Genomic DNA, 22,802 nt, shown 5'->3' with positions numbered 1-22,802 from the left:
AATATGTATCTAGTTAAAATACCTAATTTGTCAAGTGTTTGAATTAGGAACATTAGCTTCAATTAACCAGTTCATCATTGATTTAGAACTATTTTAACAAGACCTTGGACTTTTAGAAGGCTTTAACAATCTTTTTATTGCGTCAAAACAAGTAAAAAATGACGCTGTTTTAAAGTTAAATAAAGACAGATTGCGTAGTCTTTGTTCAAAAGTCAGAGAAATCGTGTTAATTTCAAAGAGCCATGGCTGATTGCCTTGCAGTGAAAAAGACAGGCCTACGTCACATTGCAGTTTGACACAACTACCTAAATTTAAACTTGTTGAAATACTTCTAAGCATATAATTCAAATACTTCTTTTGTCGAATGTTTGCTTAGACAACAGTTAAAATATTCAGTTTCAAGAATGTAGAAATGTTTATGATTCAATAGCATTTATGGATAATGCCTTGGTGAATTATAATGAATCTAAAAAAACAAATGAACAAACGAAATGTTTCTGTTAAAAAAACCCGCACAAAATCTTCGAATTTAAACAAGACAAAATGTAATTATTTTAGTAAAATTTACTGTACAGCACGGCTAAATAGCCTTTGTAGGCATTGTGAATAAATAAATAGTTTTCAAAACTCATAAAACGTCTTTGTTGTCAAATTCATGAGTTATAGTAGTGACGACACCTTGATATAATATTCGTGTCTTATCATTATTTGAATATTAAAGCACTTTTCTTATCTCGGGCAACGCCACTATTGCAACAGAAATTGGTCAAACACAGGTACAGTTATTGTTAAGATTCTACTAAAGCTACTCTTGTCATCATAAAAAGAAGGGGCACTTCTTGTGAACTCATCATAAAGATTCATCATCTTATTTTATTCGTAAACAAAACTTAACTTTTAAGTGTTAGTATAGTCAAACGTGAATTGGGTTTTAAACATTCGATACTGTGATAGTTTCATATATTTACACCTTTGATAAGGGGTGGAGTTCTAGACTCTCAATCATTCTTAAATTTGTACTTTACTTTTCAAGGAACAAAATGAAAACTGCCCTGTGTCTTTTGGTTTTATCAATATCTGCGGTGTTCTGTGAAATTGAAAAGCGAGACCTTTTGGAAATTCTTGGCATCATTCATAAAGATGCAGGTTTTCAGACTCTTCCCGTGGACATTCAACTCACTATAGTAGAATTGGTGGCAGCAGCAGAAAATGGTGTCCTCGTCCGATATGTCGATGAGAAAGGTTTCGCAAACGTCCTGAAAGCTTTAAGTGGTATGTGTCAAAATGCTCAAAAGTAGTACATGATACTCCAGAAAAATATTTCATTTACAATCAATCATGATTCAGTTAATGAATTTTCCAGATGAAATTCTAATTAATATGATGAAAAATATAGAACTAATCTAGGTACATTCTTAATCATTAAAGGCTCTCCTCCAAAGAAAACGTTCTTGTCATTGATCACCAATTATTTGAAATAAAAAAAGTTTTTCTCCAATTTTTCTTTCTTAAAAAAGGATACGTTTTACTTTAAAACAGTTGGAACATCCATGCAACAAAAAAGCCTTGAATCCTATTTACTTATGGTAAGAGAAAATTCATATCTATCTATCTATCTATCTATCTAACTATCTATCTGTCTATCTATCTATCTATCTATCTATCTATCTATCTATCTATCTATCTATCTATCTATCTATCTATCTATCTATCTATCTATCTATCTATCTATCTATCTATCCATTCACCCACCCTCTTCATCCCATCCATCCATCCATTCATCCATCATTCATCATCCATCCATCCACTTGTCACATTTTTTGCAATGATTCAATTTACTATATTGCCTTATCTATTTGAATCTTAATTATAATTAATTGGTACTTTATATGTATCTTCTCTTGACCAGCATATGAATATGGAATACAGTAAGACAACAACAACATCAACGACAACCACGACCACAACAACGACGACGACAACAACAACACCGAAACCACAAGTTGTAGGAGTTGGTAGTGTACGTGCATTTATCATATAGTTTAGGTCACCAATCATTAATTATTGACTTTTTTATACTTATTGTTAGGTCATATTTAAGAGAAACTAACGGAAAATTTATTTACCACCAATATTGATAAATCCACAGCACTATAAATGTAATTTAAAAAACCAAACAATAGATTATATACCAATCAAAGAATTAAATGTCCATTAAATAATTCCAGCTTTAACATTTTCATTATAAGTATAATTGTAAATTATAGCACAACTTTACATTAGAGAATGAGCATTTTCATAAAATTCTCTCTTTTATTCATCCATATTGATTTTAATGGAAAAGCTATTTCATACTATGTACACTGAATATTCCATGCGTATTTGTTCTAAACAAGAAACAACATATTAAAAAGTTTACCGGGATATGAGTTTGATTTATCACGTGATCAAATTCTGTGAAGCCCGAAAAGAGCGGAAATTATTGGAAAATCATTAAAAATTTCACGCAGATTTGAAATATTTTGTTATTCTATAGGTTTATATAGGGATGAATGTGAATATTATATTTTGTGTCTGACAGGGACCCCTTGGCCGGCGTAACACTGATAATTACCTGCAACACTCTATATTGAGTAGCACAGCTTTCCAACAGCTATCAGAAGACAAAAAAGAAATCATCAAGCGAGTGTTAGAGTCTGTAAGCAACCACCACCTATCGCAGACCATCTTTCTCCAAGGCATCGACTTTATTCAAAAGCTAAGTAAGAAAATCGTCGTACAAATCCTGTTACATCAATACACAGTGATCTTTGTGAAATAAATCAAAGTAAACACGTGTGGTCATTGAGTCACGCATTGCATGTATATGACTGATCGATTATATTGTTTTAGGGCTGCCAGTTGATCTTGCTCATAAACTCACATTGCTCATAATGCACGTAAGTATCGAATCAATACTGAAAAAATATTTCTCGTGCACAAAGATATTAGAATAAAACTTAAAAATATAAATATCTATAATTTTCAAACTGTCAAACTGTACATAGTGAATTATTTTTTTTAGGATTTGATCTCATCTATACATATTCAAAAACATTTGGGGTAAACAAGAGTGCTGAACGGTTAACAATACAAAAGAAAAACCAAGATTCATTTTATCCATTTTTGTATCACAGGAAATGATGTTGGAGGGACATGGAGGAAGATTCTCAGGGACACACGACGATGAGTAACTACCTCATATTTATTTTGTAGTAGTACATAGTCATATATTATAACGAAATAGATTCTCATAATCGAGATTTAATATTTGTTCAGCATTCCAACTCCAAATAGTCTCATGACACATAACAATGCTTTAAGCAATTAAGGGTAAAGTTTGCGTTTTTTGTTTTGCTTTGTTTTGTTTTTGTTTTTGTTTGTTTTGTTTTGTGGTTTTTTGTTGTTTCATTTTTGTTTTCTTTTTGCTTTTTGCACTACTCTTATTATAGTTTTATTTCATATTTTCAGATAAAACCTGAGCTTTTGGTATCATTAAAGTGCACGAAACATTCATACATTGGTTCGTTTAATACTTAATATTTGAATAAATGGAGGGACTTATGGTCATGTTTTGATATCTCAGTACACGAGTTACCAAAGCAATAAAATTGATTTGTTGTTTATATCTTGAAAATGCATCATTTTCATCATGGATACCTTTTTAACATTTAACAATATTGATTTCATACGTACACAAAACAGTGTAAATTATATTATAATGTAAATGACTGATAAAAAAATTACATGTAGTTGACCTTTAGACGTATTGTTGCGTGTATTTATATATACATCCCTTAGTACCATGGAAGGTTAAATCGTAATGTTTATGCGTTGAGAAAATCATATTAATTAATCTCGAAACAAACCCGTGTATTTTTAAGCTGCTTTAAAAAAACCGAAATAAATTCCAAGAATCCAATGATAATGGTATTTTAAAGATTCATAATCGAAATCTAGATAATAAAAGAGACTACTATTCTCGGGAGAATTAAAAAACAAGAGATAATATATCTCTTCTACATAACACTCCTTTGAGATTCACAGGAATGTGGCCGTAAAAGGGAGAAAACCGTCTACAATGGGATTACTATAGTGTCAATATCACATCCTATCAAAACAAAAGACGCAAAAGAGAAATATTGGAGAATTCTGAAGTATGCATGCACTTTCGTTTACGATGACTTTTATTGATAAAATATCTTTCGAAGAGGTACTATTATAATATTTTTACAAAAGCCTTTGTAGTGGAATTCATAAGATTTAACCTTAAGAAATTACAGATGAATAGAAATGAAATGTTTAAATTCCTCTGTATTTTTAAAGTCGAGAGTTATATATACATATTAAAGGTATTATTATATTTATTTTGAGTCTTTCATCTTGAAACACGGCCATGGACAGAAGGTATTACACATACTATTGTAAACCCTTTGCTTAAAAATAGATTGATTCAACACGAAACATATTAACCGTTATTTGCAAGAATAATGAAACATGCACAGATATCTTGCAAGATTAGTTCTCTCTTGTTGTTCCTACTTTAATCTATTGTGCTTGTAATTCAGTGGTACAAAACTTCATCAGTAAAGACAGGATTTTTTTGTGAACATTTCAAATGAAATACATGTGAGTATGCCTACAAGCGTTAAGAAGCTCAACACTTCGTATATCTATCTGGCATGCGGATCTGGAATGAGCAGAGATATGCGTTTGGGCTGATTAACTGTTAGCTAATTCATCAACTCCCCTGTGTTACGTGAAGAGTTTATAACACCCAAGTGACGTTCATTGATCACGTTGCTCGGTTGTCGTGGCCTATTTTCATCTGACAAGGTACATGTACAAGTTCTTTGAATAAAAGCAAAACTAAGTAGTAAAATCTGCTTCCCTCTTGCTTCTGTTAAGAATAGCCAGGGGCATGTTTACTTAAAATGAATGTCTATTTACGGGTTAATCGAATAACCTTGATTTAAAAAAAAAATCTCCTTGGTTTCAGGGAAACTACCTGAATGGTTTGTTCATGAGATACTAAATCTGAAACAAGCATTTGATATAGTATAACATAGTAATGGATGATCATTTGACATTTCTAGAAACATATAAGAAAAGGCATTGGCGGAATGAAAAATGTCAATCCAAACCAAATTAAATATTTATTGCAGCTTAAACCTTAGTTTGTAAAATAAAAAATTACAATTACTTTCATTCATTTTGCAATGTTATATGATCTGCAGTCTAAAAAATGTTATAGCGCCAATTAATAATTAACCGGCCACTCTTACCTTTAATTGGCGCTGATTTGTCTCTTTATTCATTTGGATTAATATATTGTAATAGGAGTCGAATTAAATTTTTCTCTAAATTGTTTGTATTGGTCAATTTGGCTGAATAATATCATAAATCAGTGGTTAAAGTCACGGGCTTGTAAACCGCAGATCACGAGTTCGAATTGAAAATTATAATTTTTTATTCAAACTACATATTTTTCGCTTACAATAAGTATCTGACATATTCTTCTTATGCTTGATGCTATCTATCCTGATCATGTAATTTTCTACCGATTTGAGAAACTTAAAACTTTAGTCACCTAAATTAACTAAATCTTAGATTTTACAGGTGATAGGATTTTTGAAATGTTAGTAGTCTATCGAAAAAGTTGTCAGTGCGTGCGTTTCATGAGTGATTGTGTGTACATTAAAGTTTTTTTTTTAATATAAAAAACAGGTTTTCTGCGGAGGCGAAGTGTTCTAATTTAAAAAAAAATCCAAAAAACGTTCGAATACGTAGATTTATTGTATGCGTTCCGATCTGCACTGTAAATCGTAGATACATTTGTCAACTATAGAGCATTTGTTAAGAGAAATTCACTCTTGGGAACATTTCTCAGGAAACAATTTCCATTTAAGCGCTTTTAGGACGTTCAGCTTTGCACGTCAGCGCATTCAATCAAAGTGTTATCTCGGTCATCAAGTCCTTAATTATATTTTGTACTCACCTAGTTGTCTGCATGGTTTTAAATAATGAACAAAAGTGACCACAATTAAAACTAATCCTATTTGTAAAGCAAGCAAAGGTTTTAATTTTGCATATAAGCTTTACTTCTTCCTAAATTTAATTTCAGACTCATTCCTGCCACCTACTTTTTGGGATACTAACATACTATGAGCACAAAACGCTTTTAAATATCCACCAGCCATGAATTGCTCGTCTTGTGATATTTTATCAATAACTGCCCCCTCTCCCATCTCCTCCCAATGCAGAATGGTCTTTTTAAAAACAATTTCTGGTTAATTCATCAGTTTCGATATTTAATTTCTCCCCTAACAGGTCAGTTGGTTTTTTTGTATTGGTCCACGTGTTAACATATTCAATATTTCTGTAAAAGTTTCCTGTTCCTTTCTCTTCATCACAGTTATTCCATTCTATCTTTGACAGCCTTGTCTATACCACACCTAATTTAATTCCATATTTGACAGACTTGTCTATACCACACCTAATTCCATCTTTGACAGACTTGTCTATGCCACACCTAATTCCATGTTTGACAGACTTGTCTATGCCACACATAATTCATTCTTTGACAGACTTGTCTATACCACACCTAAGTCCATCTTTGACAGACTTGTTTATACCACACCTAATTCCATCTTTGACAGACTTGTTTATGCCACACCTTATTCCATCTATGACAGACTTGTCTATACCACACCTAATTCCATTCCATCTTACTTCCATCTTTGACGGACTTGTCTATACCACACCTAATTCCATCTTAATTCCATCTTTGACAGACTTGTTTATGCCACACCTTATTCCATCTATGACAGACTTATCTATACCACACCTAATTCCATCTTTGACAGACTTGTCTATGCCACACCTAATTCCATCTTTGACAGACTTGTCTATGCCACACATAATTCATTCTTTGACGGACTTGTCTATACCACACCTAAGTCCATCTTTGACAGACTTGTTTATACCACACCTAATTCCATCTTTGACAGACTTGTTTATGCCACACCTTATTCCATCCATGACAGACTTGTCTATACCACACCTAATTCGATCTTTGACAGATTTGTCTATACCACACCTAATTCCATTCCATCTTACTTCCATCTTTGACGGACTTGTCTATACCACACCTAATTCCATCTTAATTCCATCTTTGACAGACTTGTTTATGCCACACCTTATTCCATCTATGACAGACTTATCTATACCACACCTAATTCCATCTTTGACAGACTTGTCTATGCCACACCTAATTCCATCTTTGACAGAATTCCATCTTTGACAGACTTGTCTATGCCACACCTAATTCCATCTTTGACAGACTTGTCTATGCCACACATAATTCATTCTTTGACAGACTTGTCTATACCACACCTAAGTCCATCTTTGACGGACTTGTCTATACCACACCTAATTCCATCTTAATTCCATCTTTGACAGACTTGTTTATGCCACACCTTATTCCATCTATGACAGACTTGTCTATACCACACCTAATTCGATTTTTGACAGACTTGTCTATACCACACCTTATTCCATCTTTGACGGACTTGTCTATACCACACCTAATTCCATCTTACTTCCATCTTTGACGGACTTGTCTATACCACACCTAATTCCACCTTAATTCCATCCATGACAGACCTGTCTATACCACACCTAATTTGATCTTTGACAGACTTGTCTATACCATACCTAATTCCATCTTTGACAGAATTGTCTATACCACACCTTATTCCATCTCTGACAGACTTGTCTATACCACACCTAATTCGATCTTTGACAGACTTGTCTATACCACACCTTATTCCATTCCATCTCTGACAGACTTGTCTATACCACACCTAAATCTATCTTTGACAGACTTGTCAAAACCACTCCTAATTCTACCTTTTACAGACTTGTCAATACCACACCTAATTCTATCTCTAACAGACTTGTCTATACGACACCTAATTCTACCTTTTACAGACTTGTCTATGCCAAACCTAATTCCATTCCATCTTTGACAGACCTGTCTATACTACACCTTATTCCATCTTTGACAGACTTATCTACACCACATATATTTCCATCTTAATTTTATCTTTGACAGACTTTTCAATACCACACCTAATTCTATCTTTGACAGACGTGTCTATACCACACCTAATTCTACCTTTTACAGACGTGTCTATACCACACCTAATTCCATCTTTGACAGACTTGTCTATACCACACTTAATTCCATCTTTGACAGACCTGTCTATACCACACCTAATTCCATCTTTGACATACTTGTCTATACCACACCTAATTCCATCTATGACACACTTGTCTATACCACACCTAATTTTATCTTTGGCAGACTTGTCTTTGCCATACCTACAGTACCGATCAGACCCAACCTAACAGAAAGTAAACCCCAACTTAACCCTGGGTTTACTTTCTGGGTTTACTTGGAGTTTACTAGAGTGGACCCAGAGTAAACCCAAAGTAAACCCAGAGTGGACACAGAGTGTAAACCCAGTCAGAAGTATACCCATGAAAGCAGACGCTTACTGTGTATTCGGAATATACAAAGGATAGTAATTACAGGCAGTAGGATGATAAGATAAAATACTAGTCTGCTTCACACTTCAGTGCATACAGTTGACCTCAAAAGCAATTTCAAAGTAAACCCAAAGTAAACCCCGAGTAAACCCAAAGTAAACCCCGAGTAAACTCTAAGTAAACCCAAAAAGTAAACCCGGGGTTTAGTTGGGGTTTACTCTGGTGTTAGGTTGGGTCTGATCGGTACTGTAATTACATCTTTGACAGACTTGTCTATACCACACCTAATTCCATCTTTGACAGACTTGTCTATACCACACCTAATTCCATCTTTGACAGACTTGTCTATACCACACCTAATTCCATCTTTGACAGACTTGTCTATACCACACCTAATTCCATCTTTGACAGACTTGTCTATACCACACCTAATTCCATCTTTGACAGACTTGTCTATACCACACCTAATTGTATCTTATGGGTTTTGGTGATACTACGTACATATTTAAATGCCTTTTAATTATATCCTAGACATTGGCAGCCAGATCAACCTAAACTGGTTTACAACGTAATTCTAATCCTCTCTGCTTAATATATGTTTGACCTCATCGATCTTCAAACTCCCAACATTTCGTTCATGCTTCCGTCAGCAGTTGTGATATCTTGTTTTGCCATTATTAATATTTTTTCAGGTTTCATTTCTCAAACAAATCTGTCAAATTCTTTGTACATTTTGGTATTAAGCATTTGTCATTTCACGTAGTTTCTCAAATTTTAATAGACCAATTATAGTTATCTGTCTGTGGTCTGTATTTCCTTTAAATATCAAAGTCTTCTGCTGCGAGGTCTTGTGTTGTGTTGAACATATTTTATTGACTAATGCCAAAAGGATTGGACACAAGTTCTAAAAACTTAGAATGTCCTCTCCTTGTACATAATATATTACAGTGCCATACAATGCCAGTTAACATTGATAACAGTTATAGAACATGTAATGAAATACAAATAAATCATTAGTTTTAAATCTAGAATTAGAATTGGGATGGATAAGAAAGTTATGCAAATAATTTAAAAACTTAGATAAATCTACCACACTTTTGTATAAATGTATGAACTTCTTTAAATATTTTTATGTTTTCATCATAAGATAAAGTGTTGTCACCCCAAAGTAACAAATGTACATCAATTATATTCAAAAAGTTAAGTGATAAAAGATTATACATAAATGATTGTCTTAATGATGAATATTTTTTACAAACGAAGAACAAGTGATGTGCATCTTCTAAACTTCCACATGAACACATTGGGTTGGCTATTATGTTACACCGATAAAGATCACAATTGAGAACACAATTATGCCTTAATTTCGTATGAATGATATTCAAGAATCTTTTACCAAAAGAAAAATACTTAGGAGGTTTTGTATAATTGCTCTGTAGTGATTTCTTAAAAATATTTAACGAAGTAGCTTCCTTGGTATTATTATTCAGACTATTCCACTTACGAATAGTGTTAGGAAAAAATGACTTATTAAAAGCTTCTAATCTACATCTAGGCAAAGAATAGTTTGAGGAGTTTCTAGTATTATAGTTGGAAGTGACATTTCTAATTTCAGGAGTTATGTCTTTAGATAAGAAGGAACAAGATTGTTATGAATTTTGAACATAGTAGATAATTTAAGGCGGTCTCGTCTCGTTATTAATGGTTCCCATCCTGTTTCCAAATTTAGAGAATTTCTTGAGGCTATGACTGAAAGACCTGAAACTATTCTTGCTGCATAAAGTTGAACCTTTTCAAGCTTATCCATATCAAATTGGGTACATCCAGACCAAACTTCAACAGCATACTCTAGTTGTGGTCTTATAAATGATACATACATTTGTGCTAAAATATCTCTAGATACAGTACATAAAACATGCATTGACTTATCAAATCTACAAGTTTCGAAATTTGTGAACAGCAGCAAATTTTAAAAACAAGTAGAAAAAAGAATTAAAAATGTTATTTTTAGCTGAAAATTCAGTAAGATAATTTCTACAAGCAAAAAAGAAATAATACGCATTTTCAGATTTACCGCATGAACCATAGCTGAAATTTTAAAAAAAAAACAGGTTTATGTCTTAGCTCAGAATGGATAATGTTGATATAGCATTTTCCAATAAAGAAATAATTTTTGAAATTATGCGGGTTTTCCTTTGAATTATTTAATTGATTGAGATGGCTGATCGTGTTCTACCTTTACTCTGAGACGGTCCCCGGCCGGGGGGGGGGCATTCTACCTTCTACCTTTATTCTACCTTTAACGAACTCCATCCCTTTACAGCATTAGTAATGATTCAAGACTTTTAATACAATTCTATTCATACGGGTATTTTATTTGGATATACATGAATATTTTAATCCTGTTTGGGATGATATCGCGCAAATGTTCAGGTACCCCCATCCGGTATGAATGTTAAACATAGAACAATGTAGTAATTTAAAGCACCTGGCCCCGGAGCCATAAAACTTTAGACAAGCTCACTTTCGAGCTCAGTCTCACTTTTCCACTATATGCTCCTTTTGTGAAAGTGAGACTTAGATCAAAAGTAAGCTCATCTAAGTTTTATGGCCCCGTGGCATGGTTTCCAATGCCCCCCCCCCCCCCCCCCCCCGGTCGGGGACCGTCTCAGAGTAAAGTGCTTCTCTATAATCAAAATGAGGAAGTCCAGTGGCAGCAGATAATTGAAACATTTCAAGTTTTTCAGCATCATGATATAAACAGCCATCCCAAACAACGGAGGCACATTCAAGTAAAGGTCTTATAAATGGAGTGTACAATTTTGACATTTCCTACCAATTCTAAACTTCATTTTTCTTCTTCAAAAGACTAATATTTTAATACTCACTGTATACACTACCATTTTCATATTCTTTACGGCCAAGAATTTGAAACATGTACAGTTAGACCCACCTGTCCTAGCTACACGTACCTGTCTGTGGACTGGAACACATTCCAGTATATTGTCCTTAAAATAATAATATAGGCAATGCAGAAATATATTTGTTAACGAAAAAAACCCCACCTTTATTTTATGCAGATTACATGTACATTTGATGAGCCATTTTTACCATATTAATTCTATATTAGGCATTTAACTTGTATATACAAGAATAATTATCATTAGCAAATATTTACATTCACCAAGTGTATGCATGATTCCCTCTATTTCTTACGGAAATTAATTGTAATTCATATAGCTCTGTAGAAACCAGAGGTGAAATATAAACGCCCCATTTATCGATTGGTCGTAATTAACCTTTATCAACCTAAGAAAAATCACGGACTGCAAGAAATAACCATGATGATGTCAGACTCAAATTGACATCTACAGGACGATTTTGTTGTTTCTTTTAACTAACGTACTGATGTTCATTTATAGTGATTTAGTTAATTTAACTAACATTTTACAGTCAATTTTGAAAATGAAAGATGTAAATATAAACAATAAAATGCGTGTTTTGATGAGCCATGCGGGTTATGACGGTAGCGATCATTGCAGAAAAAATACATGTGTAACTCACTAAAGCGGTACGCGTTTTGTATTTATTCTGCGGTGTTTGCATGGACCTTCATATCCCTTCATGAATCACTAAGAAAGCATTTTATTGTTTAAATAATCTACACACTGTAAGCATATTTACAGCAACTTCCTTTACATATATCATAGGCGTCGGAACTGGGAGTCCTCACTTTTATTGCAAATTTTAACATATCCATAACCATTATCCCCCCCTTTGTTTTTTGCTTGTCAAAATTTCTGATAAGTCTAGCCCCCCCCCCCCCCATTTTTTCAATTTGCTTACGACTCAACTGTCTATCAAAATAATTTAAATGTCATTTAAGTCTCTGCTCTGAGCTACAAGGTCTGGAAAAATATTAAGTTAGAAGATAAACAGAAAAAAGATCCTTGTGCTTTACTTTTTAAATTTGTGATCTGTTACATAAAAAGTGAACAGGTGTAAAAAAGAATAATGACCCCTGCCCCTGGAGTAGATCTCTAGAGACACCATAAGCTCATAATGAAAAAGTCTTATGGTTTTTTGGCCTTGTTTTTTTTCCACTTTAACTAGTAGTAAATATTGAAGCAAGATTACGTTAATGTATGCTCCTCTTTTCACCCATGAATACGTTTCTGGGGGCGCTTCTTTTTATCTCAGGGGTACACTATCACTGTGTTGGCCAATCTGCATTGTCTATTTGGAATATTCAGTAACTCAATCCACAGGTGCTTGTGGACTGGACCGTGCACTACCCCCCTTTTTTCTATATTTTTTTTCAATATTTTTTTTTTATTTCTTTTATTAATTATCATTAACAACCCCTTATATATGTCTCCAGTCGAAAAATAAAAGAAATATCACAACTTGGTAGCATTTTATAATCACACTCGTTTCCCCTATATATATAGGGGAAACGAGTGTGATTATAAAATGCTTCCAAGTCGTGATATTTCTTATATTTTTCGGCTGGAGACATATATAAGGGGTTGTTAATGATAATTAATAAATGAAATTAAAAAAAAAAATTGAAAAAAAAATATAGAAAAGGGGGGGGGGGGGTAGTGCACGGTCCAGTCCACAAGCACCTGTGACTCAATCGGGTGAATCCAACTTGGATACATTTCAAGGTCTCTTTACATCTTCTTGTATGATTTTAAAGTAAGGACAGCCACCTGTTACAAATAGGATATTCGCAAAAATTATATTCATTAAACTTATAGCAATATTTCTATAGCCTTTTCATCAATTCAGAAAATCAACTTTGCGGCATCACAGCTGCAATCTGACATCATATGGTTGCACCAGAGACTGACGGTCTCTTATTCTCTTTTGAGAAGTGGACAGGCATAGCCTACATGTACATGCATGTGGATGTAGGCTATGCCTGTCCACTAACGGTCTCTGGTTGCAACGTGTGATTTGTGAACATCCTTCCAATTTAGTCAATATATCAAATAAGACAATTAAACTGGAATTTACATCTTTTAAATTTAAAATTTGTCAAAATATAAGTTGCATTGGACGATGTTCGAGGAAAGTGTTGAAAGGTCCAACACTGGAGCATGGCACGTTACGAATGGGGGGGGGGGGTTGTGTTAAAGTTTTAATACATTAATCTCTCTATGTTTGATCAATTCATAATCATTGTCTCTTTATCAATAGATAGAAATATCACTCAAACGAACTTTGACGAAAAGAAAACTATCTTTATTAATTAGACTAAAAGTCCGTTGGACTGCTCCTTCTTATTATTGTCGTTGATGTAAGGGGGTCGTACACGGGAAGTCGGACGAGATGATATAAGCGGCTAATATAAATCTGACAAGAAAACAGAGTGACAAGATGCGTTCGCCGTCGATATCTTTCGTGACTTTTGCCATTGTTTTAAATATTTCTGCATCTATATCTATAGTGTTACTAAACAAATGGATCTATACGGCATATGGATTCCCGAATGTGAGTCTGACGTGTTTACATTTCATCGTTACAACGGTGGGACTATTCGTCTGTCAAAGACTCAACATTTTCCAACCAAAGAGTGTGCCAGTCCAGAAAATGATTCCGTTAGCCATGACATTTTGTGGTTTTGTAGTGTTTACGAACTTGTCGCTGGAATCTAACACTGTGGGGACCTACCAGCTCATTAAAATGTTGACCACCCCCTGTATCATGGTGATACAGACACTGTATTACAACAAAACATTTTCCAATAGTATACGATTTACAGTTGTAAGTAATGCAAAATGCGTGATGACTAATATCATTAATTTTCTAGAGTATCTTACTCTTTTCTGGCCTGGATTTCGAGTTTATTTGTAACGGGATGGGAGAAAATAATGACAGACCACACAGGGATTTGAACCCAGGCCCCATGAATCTCTTGTCAGGTGCTCTACCAACTGAGCTTTCTGGTGCTAGTATCCAAACCGGTCTGACCGTCACATTCCTTTCCCCTTAAATAATCTTCGCCTCTGAAGATCACCCCCATGCTCTTCCTCTGGCAGGTGTTAACCTGTCAGTTCCAGGGGGTTGGTCATGGTACCAAATGTAACATGATGGGAGAAAATAAGCTCTACTAACTAAGCTGTCTGGTGCAGGTATTCGAACTGGTCTGACCGTCACAGGTACATCACATCACAGTCATGTATATGATATACATCCCTGATGTACTCTTCATGCTCTTGCAGCCTGTGCATTCATATGTTTTAAGAATTGCCTATCAGTGTGATCAACTACTGTAAACTTACTTTTATTTGAAACAACTTTTATTTCGCGTTTTACCAGAGTTGAACTACTTCGCAGCAACTTATTTTTGCGACCATACCTTATCAACAAATGTTTGTTATACATGTTATAACAACCAGGCAATAATAACTGGTTAGCGTGATAAACATGATACAAAATTCGCTACGATGCGACTCTCGCAAACCTCGTGAAAATTTCTCACACGCAAATAAAACTTTGTTTACAGTATAGTATTTAAATTTTTTAAACCTGGATCTAGATTTATTTTAGAATGTCAAATAAGAGATAAATCATTGTTGTATGTTCTCAGTTAAGTTTAGTTCAAAATATAATTCAGCAAATGGTAAAAATAGTCTATTCAGAATGACTGAATTGCATGATAATAATTATTGATATAATACATGTACAATGTAACTGGATACAGAAGAATGATATGATATTGTAGTCAAGTGAATGACAGATAAGTAATTAAAAACACTAGTACAGCACAGTTCCAACTATAGACACAACTTAACATCAGAGCAGACCCCAAAACCAGACCCAGGGTTTGCTTTGTGTCCATTCAGGATCTGGTGGTGGATCTCTCTGTATCTGCTCAAGGTCCACTCTGTGTATGCTAAAGCGTAGTCCAGTGTATATTAATGCAGTTAATCTTGGTTTTATAATGTCATCATCTTTGAAAACCTGCGGTTTATCTAATGTACAATTTAATCTTCTTTTTCATCATAGTGATTAAGAAAGATTCATGCATGGCCAAGTAAAACGGCTGATTGATTAATTACCTTTTTCTTTTCAGATTCCCATAGCTCTTGGTGTCTCTTTATATTCATACTATGATGTCAAATTTAACTTATTAGGAATTTTTTATGCTTCCATTGGAGTTTTAGTTACGTCATTGTACCAAGTGGTAAGACCTGTTTGTAAAATCTATATTTTATAAATACTACTATTAAAAAACTATTTTGTGTTTATTTCAAAGTATTAGTCAAGTCGTGTGAAAGTCTTTATATAACAATAGATATAAATTTTGCAGTGGGTTGGAGAGAAGCAGCATGAGTTACAACTGAACTCAATGCAGCTATTATACTACCAGGCCCCACTATCGGCTTGTATGTTGATGCTAGTTATACCATTTATTGAGGCCCCTGTGTACAGCATCCATGGTGCCATGGGCCATTGGGATATTCATGTGTTGGTAAGCTTAAAGGCAAAATATTTAAGAAATTAACTCAAGGGGAAAGCGGATTATAAAAAAGCATAAATTGCTCCAACCCAGGTTATATATAAAAATATAACTTGGTAGATATTGAGTTCATTCCTTATAATTTGATTTTCTGTTATGTAATGTACAAATTGAGTGCGTTTTACTTTTAAAAATGATATTAATCTGTTCAAAATTTAAACAGTAACTTCAAACAGATTAGTATATTTTTGATGTTGGTGCATTGTGACCTGCAAACCAGGTTATACAAATTTAGCACAATTTTTCTATCCAATGAAATGCCACATAAAAGCTAGAATTAAATTATTTTTATATAAATCAAGCTTCAGTTGAAGTTAAATACTTGATAATTTGAAATACAAAGATTGGTGGATCAAATGTCTTTATTTGACTGTGTCATAAAGTATATGCATATGGTTGAGTTTTAAGTAAGAAGGTTGGCCAGGGTTTGACCATAGTCCTTCTTAGTGCTTTTTTGTGTTAATTGATTTAATACTATGATTTGATAAAAAAAAACCTCACATAATAATTGTATTTTTGCAAGATTGATAGTTATAAAACAGCTAATGACAATGATTACATGTACTACATACACATAAATTATGTAAATTAATCATGTTAACGAACAGAAACTTTACAAAAAAAGTTTTTCCATTTGATAAAACGGAGACATCACACACACCTCTACTCCCACAAACTGGATTGCTCTTTTATATTTTGTTTGAGCATGCCTAGGACATTTGATGTTAGGTTTCAGAGAGCAGATAAGTATTTCCTACATTTATCTACATCCGTCAACATTTCATCCATCTATATATTCTACATTTCCATTCTATTTGGATATATGACTGTGTGGTGTATTAGATACCCAATCAGACCGGTGGTTTAGCCTAAGGTCCTTGTACTAGACCAGGATGGTGAGACCATGTCGTTCTAATAAGGCCTGTTATTGAGCATGCACAGTAATCTTGTGCTGCATTACAGTGTTACAGGGTCCAGTGTTGTGAAGGATTAAGTCAATCACGTCAACAAACTCTCCTACTGTCTCTTATTTGTAACTGCCTAACTGGACTAGTATTATGTACCACAGTCTACATGGTTTTGATCATTTATTGTAATCACGTTTACTTGATATCCTTTGAACATGTATATAAGAATATGTACTTTTATTAAAAAGATAAACAGCTTAATATATTTTAGAACAGCAGTTGTATTTTGTGTTTCATGAACAATTTAGCCTAATGATGGAAACCATCGACCACTTCCTCGAACCTATGAAAGTTTTCTGGAGTGGGAAATGTACATGTATTATAATAAAATTCATGTAATTAAACATATTTACATATAAATTCAATTATAATTTATTTTTTATAAAACATGTAAACCAGACGCTAATAATTTTAATTCTGTTATTTTCAGGGTGCTGTATTCGCCTCTGGAGTGATTGCCTTCTTCGTGAACCTGTCTATATTTTGGATCATTGGGAACACCTCTCCCATGACGTATCCTATTCAGTGAAATTCTATCACCTGTCAATTAACTTTATACCAAGTTAATTTTTATACTGAATGAGAACAGGGGGAGTGTTTGATAGTCAAAGATGCAGGCTGTATTAAAGTCTACATTTTATGCATCAAGCATCACTTGTTACTTTGCTCTTTAAGTTGATTAAGTTTTACACTGAATGAGAAGACAGGGAGTGTTTGGATAGCCAAGAATGCAAGATGTATTGAAGTCTACATTTAATGCATCAGATGCTCTCCAGGGGTATTTCAGAACACAGCTAGGAGTGCAGACATATTGCATAACACAAGTTGTCGGTTTATACTCCTACCCGTAATTGATTTTCATCTACACACTCTGATGGTTTGCGCCCTGGAGGTTTAAACATTGAAACTTATGCATTTTGTTCCTGTATGTTCAGTGCCTAATTGAAACAGTGTTATTTTGTTTGCATTTTCATCTTTGCTAGCCAAGGGTGACAATTCAGGGTGTTTTTCTATAGAGAAAAATTGTGGATCTTCACCCTTGCCTAGCAAAGATGGCATCATGAATTCTATTGAAGAAGATGATACTAGGCATATTTTGCATTTATTGCTATCAATTTGATTTAAAACCAATCATATTCAGACAATAAAAAAGCTATCAATGGGTGTTTTGGATAATGCAATCTTTACTTTTATTATATGACCTTGACATTTAACTTAGATATAACATGGCAGGTCACCTGAAGTTCTGTGTGACCCTCCTGATGGGCTGGTTTATATTCCACGACTCCCTCACCTACCTACAGATGTCGGGGATCATCTTCACCCTCACAGGTAAGCTGACTTGGACAGCATCCTTATGGGTTGTTACAGTGACTATAGAATCATTTAAATTCTTTTGGACCAATTTGTGCAAATACTTAATACAAAGACATATAAAGGGTAAAGACTGGTTATATTAATCATTTGGGTTTATTTGGGGGTGAGGGATATCAACTAAAATTGATTCACGGCAGATTTCTATCATTTTACAATATATGTACATGTATGTTGTCATCATTTAGCTAATTTAAAAAATAAGAAGTTCTATCACACCTTATCTGTAAAGTGGGTATGGGAGTGGATCTAATAACTGTTTATATCACACTATGGCAATCAATTTCATGTGGTGTAAAACACTCTACATATTAATTATACAGATCGTTTTCAATATCTTTGGAGAAAATTGCAACTTTACTTTCGAATTCATTTCAGCAAAATCTATTGTTTAAGCATTATGATTTTTTTAAAAATTGTTGATATATGGAACTAATTTAATTTTGGCTGTAACACTTTATTTGAATAGCTAAATAAGTAAATCTATATTGTATAACATAATTTAACTACATCACAATATGACTTGCATGCAAGTTGTATAAATCCACAAAATCTACCTTTAAGTTTGTTATCCAAATTCTGTAAACCAATTTTTAATCGTGTGTGAGAAATTTTTGCGAGGTTAGCAAGAGCCTCTTTGTCACAAATATCTCTTGCGTTAACCAGTTCGTATTTTATTGCTGTACCCTAACAAGACGGATGTAGAAAAGGCTTGACCACTAAAATTAGTCACTGTGACTGAGTTAATCTCAAGTTATTTGTGAAATAAAGACGTCGCAAAAAAAATTTAGTTTACAGTATAACTAACTTGGGACAATTGATGATTTTTTATAAACTTCTTCATGGTTAAAGCAAATTATATTACATTGGAAGTAATTAAATTTATCAAGGTGTGTTTAATGAAAAAAAAGTCTCGCTGTATTGCTAAGCAATATATTTCATAACCTTATACCTGGCCTTTTTCTTTGTAGGTGTCACAGCATATACACATCTAAAGCTGAAGGAACAACAGACTACATCACTTCCTTCCGTCATCAAGTCCTAGAATTTCCTTAAGTTTATCTATTGCTATAGTTTCTTTATGACAGACCAACTTTTTAACATTGCTGTTTATTTTTTAAAAAGAAATGCATAAGAGAAAATCATGTATTGATGAGCTAATTATTGAGATACTAGCTCTCAGCAATTATACCCATATGCCAATCATTGACAATTATGAAAATTCGCAAACTTCAGCTTCTTCTAGATATATTATTGATGTTTTGAAAGTTCAGATTAAAAATGCAGTGTAAATCTAGTGTAGTTAATTCCTATAATACTGTATACTGGGTTATTTTTGCCCCGTAAAATTTTTGTCCCTCTACACTTGCAAGCAGTTTCGCCTCGTCTTGAATTTGCCGAAACACGGTTGTGTTTAAAAAAAGATAACATGAGACATTGGCATTTGCCCAGTCTTAGATTCGCCCACTGGCAACGAGGGCAGAAGAGGCGAAAATAAAAAGGGAGTGAATACTGCCCTGTATACAGTAGAGAATGCTATGTATGGTAAGATGCATGACTGGGTTTTACTAAAGAACTTACAACATACGACCAAATTAATGAATGCTTATTAATCACAAACTAGTTTACGAATTTAATGGCTGTAAATTATTATTATAGAAATCAAAATAAGGATAAATTAATCTTATGGTTTTATTTAAATTTTGTTTGTCAAAGATCATCCCATGGGACTGGAAATATTTAATTACGACTTTGTTGCACTTTCTTTTGTAATATGCATCTCAGAACTATACACTCAAACACATTTAAGTACAGAATTGTAGTATGTACACTATATTGTGTTATAGGGTGTACATATCCCTGCATGTACATCTTGTTACCTGGTATATGCTTGAAATAATTGTGCAAGTTTTTGAAATAAGTCCCAATTGATATACACATGTATTACAATGCCTTGCCAGACAATATTGCCATAGCATATGTTATCTACATGTAGTTCTGTTATTATTTTTTATTTCATAATTTAAATGTTTACTGTTAATTTATTATTTGGAAGACCTTGTAAAATTTGCTGTGTCTGACTTTTTATTTGAATATAGACCCTGTTTAAAATGTAACTTTAAAAAGTATTTCAGTAGATTTGTACTTTGAAACATTATTACCGGTAATACATGGATATGAACCATGAAATATGCAATGCGAGACCTTTTTACAACACCTATTAATTTTTCCCTCCTGTAAATGAAAAATATGATGAGTTATACAATAAATCTTCACTTATTTTAGGTTGACTTAGTTCAAACTAGAGCATCAAATGCAGTCAGTCCTCACTCTGTAGACTTGTAATGTTGAATTATACAATATAGTCCCACCAAAAAAGTCTCCAAAATATGTCATTTTAGATTATTATACCATTAGTTATATTTTACTATGTAAGATTAATTAAATACATTTTGCAGATGCCCTTAAAATCACCATAAACAAACTGATTCCCTGAATAAAAGTGCATCAGTTTGTGAACTGATAAACACCCATTTGGAACACTGTGCAATTTCTTTTAATCAAAGGAAAATTTTTGAAATATTCCGAATAAAATCATGAATATTCATAATCAAATGATTTAATTTCAGATGCAACATTCTTTTTAATTTGCTATACAAATTCATCTATATTAACATTTATTATATTGACATGACTTGCCTGCGTCATAATACAAAGTGGTGCAATTTAATTTATTTTTTAACTTGTTGGGTACATGACGAATTTAAATCATATTAAATTGGACTTTTTTTGATTGATTGTTTTTACTGGTACATGTATAATAAAAAAGTTAACTGTACTGTTGAGGTAGTCAGCAAGATTCCATTTCCCCTCAAACAAGCCGAATATTTCCCTTGGTTCGCCTCGGGAAGTAGGCTTTCTTTCGGGAAACTTGTATCTTGCTGACTCCCTCAATGGTGCTTCTATAATTGTATACTGTCTTGGGCAGTGATTGGTTTTATCCCTGTAATTTAAATCTATGAACCAGGGTGTTATTTCATTGATTTTAACTCTTAGTAAACATTATAGAGATAGACATCTAACCTGATTATGTAGATAGAGTTGCATGTTCATCATGAACCTAATATGAAAATAACATTGTATATCAATTCATACCAGGGGTACAACGGTTAACGAAATGCTAGTTTAACTGAAATAGTTTTTCAGTTCAATAGAGATTTTATATTAACAGAGACTTGGTGTTAGCAAGAACAAGCTCGTACAGGATGTGTTTCAAATTATTTATATTGATTACAGACTCCATTAGTTACACTGTAAAACTTTTTTTCTCTGTAAAATTATGTATTTGGGACCAATGTGCCTGTAAAAAAGGTTGCTTATATCTACACAATCATTCATTTAGTACCATACTAAGATGTGATTTCTTCCATTTTCTCTTTTGTTAGTTTTTTGCACAGGCATCTTGTGTTAAAATTATTTCTTTTTATAGTATTTTAAATTATTATTATTATAGAGGGAATTATTATATATATATGAAGGGTTTTTGGTGCGATATCAGTAATATAAATTTTTCCCCCTTCACTTTTAAGAGGGTTATTGTAAAAAAAACTCTAATATTTATCAATCATTTCCTTTCTATGGTGTGTGTGTGTGAGAGAGAGAGAGAGAGAGAGAGAGAGAGAGAGAGAGAGAGAGAGAGAGAGATTTATGTAATTTTAATCTAAGAAAGTGGTACATGTAAGAACTTTTGTTGAGGGATTAATAAAGTTCTATACCTCCTAAATGTACGTATTATTACTGCCTTTGGTTTCCAGGCATAACTCAATTTGTTGTAGAAGAAGGTCTAAGGTTTGTAAAACTGAAACATTGGTTAACAGGGAGGGGATTCCTTCATTTTGTACAAATGAACACAAAGTATTTATTTGACAACTACCGGTATTACCAATATACAAAAGTATATCACATAAATATATATACCGGTACATGTGTTGTAAGTCTGCAAAGCAGACGTAATGCATTGAATGAGCATTTTGACACAATTTCATGTACAGTACATGTATTAAATGTACTTGTGGGTAATGTTATTAAATGAATTGTAAACTAAAGCTGTTCTGTAGTTTGATTCCTGAAATAATGAACAAATCAATAAAGATTTATTCCACATTTTATTGTTGCATACATTAATGTTTATTATTGTAATAAATTCATTTGCACATTTATAATAATGAACAAGAATAATTCACTACCATTTGTGAGATTTTTCAAAATAACAGTAAAGTTCACCATTTATCTTACAAATTGTTCAAATGCTTTTGATTAGGTTTTGTAATCTATAT

The 22,802-nt window shown here is 33.2% G+C and overlaps 3 protein-coding genes across 4 annotated transcripts; 2 read left to right on the top strand and 1 right to left on the bottom strand.

Moving 5' to 3' along the window:
* Positions 1-662: 662 nt before the first annotated feature.
* Positions 663-3,555, top strand: LOC105319414 (uncharacterized). 2 transcript variants are annotated; one of them, XM_066081319.1, is made up of 8 exons: positions 663-776; positions 1,034-1,272; positions 1,540-1,586; positions 1,910-2,020; positions 2,582-2,762; positions 2,893-2,939; positions 3,177-3,229; positions 3,511-3,555. In XM_066081319.1, the coding sequence occupies exons 2-8, from the start codon at positions 1,041-1,043 to the stop codon at positions 3,512-3,514; spliced, it is 675 nt and encodes a 224-aa protein (XP_065937391.1). In that variant the 5' UTR covers positions 663-776; positions 1,034-1,040; the 3' UTR covers positions 3,515-3,555. The 2 variants fall into 2 exon arrangements, with proteins under 2 accessions (XP_065937391.1, XP_065937390.1); XM_066081318.1 differs by lacking the exon at positions 663-776 and adding an exon at positions 795-903.
* Positions 3,556-7,298: 3,743 nt separating this feature from the next.
* Positions 7,299-9,267, bottom strand: LOC136274764 (uncharacterized). Its single transcript, XM_066082371.1, has 5 exons — positions 9,221-9,267; positions 8,811-9,056; positions 8,245-8,424; positions 7,673-7,863; positions 7,299-7,387 (listed from the first exon to the last, which is right to left on the bottom strand). The coding sequence occupies exons 1-5, from the start codon at positions 9,265-9,267 to the stop codon at positions 7,299-7,301; spliced, it is 753 nt and encodes a 250-aa protein (XP_065938443.1).
* Positions 9,268-13,896: 4,629 nt separating this feature from the next.
* Positions 13,897-22,632, top strand: LOC105319416 (solute carrier family 35 member E3). Its single transcript, XM_011416957.3, has 6 exons — positions 13,897-14,364; positions 15,677-15,787; positions 15,914-16,075; positions 17,522-17,604; positions 18,311-18,423; positions 19,437-22,632. Exons 1-6 carry the CDS (start codon positions 13,978-13,980, stop codon positions 19,508-19,510), a joined length of 930 nt encoding a protein of 309 aa, XP_011415259.1. The 5' UTR covers positions 13,897-13,977; the 3' UTR covers positions 19,511-22,632.
* Positions 22,633-22,802: the final 170 nt, after the last annotated feature.

This window comes from Magallana gigas, chromosome 4 (genome assembly GCF_963853765.1).
Source record: "Magallana gigas chromosome 4, xbMagGiga1.1, whole genome shotgun sequence".
Classification (NCBI taxonomy): domain Eukaryota; kingdom Metazoa; phylum Mollusca; class Bivalvia; order Ostreida; family Ostreidae; genus Magallana; species Magallana gigas.
Note: the sequence above shows the minus strand (reverse complement) of the source record. Positions and strands in the feature narration are given on the sequence as shown.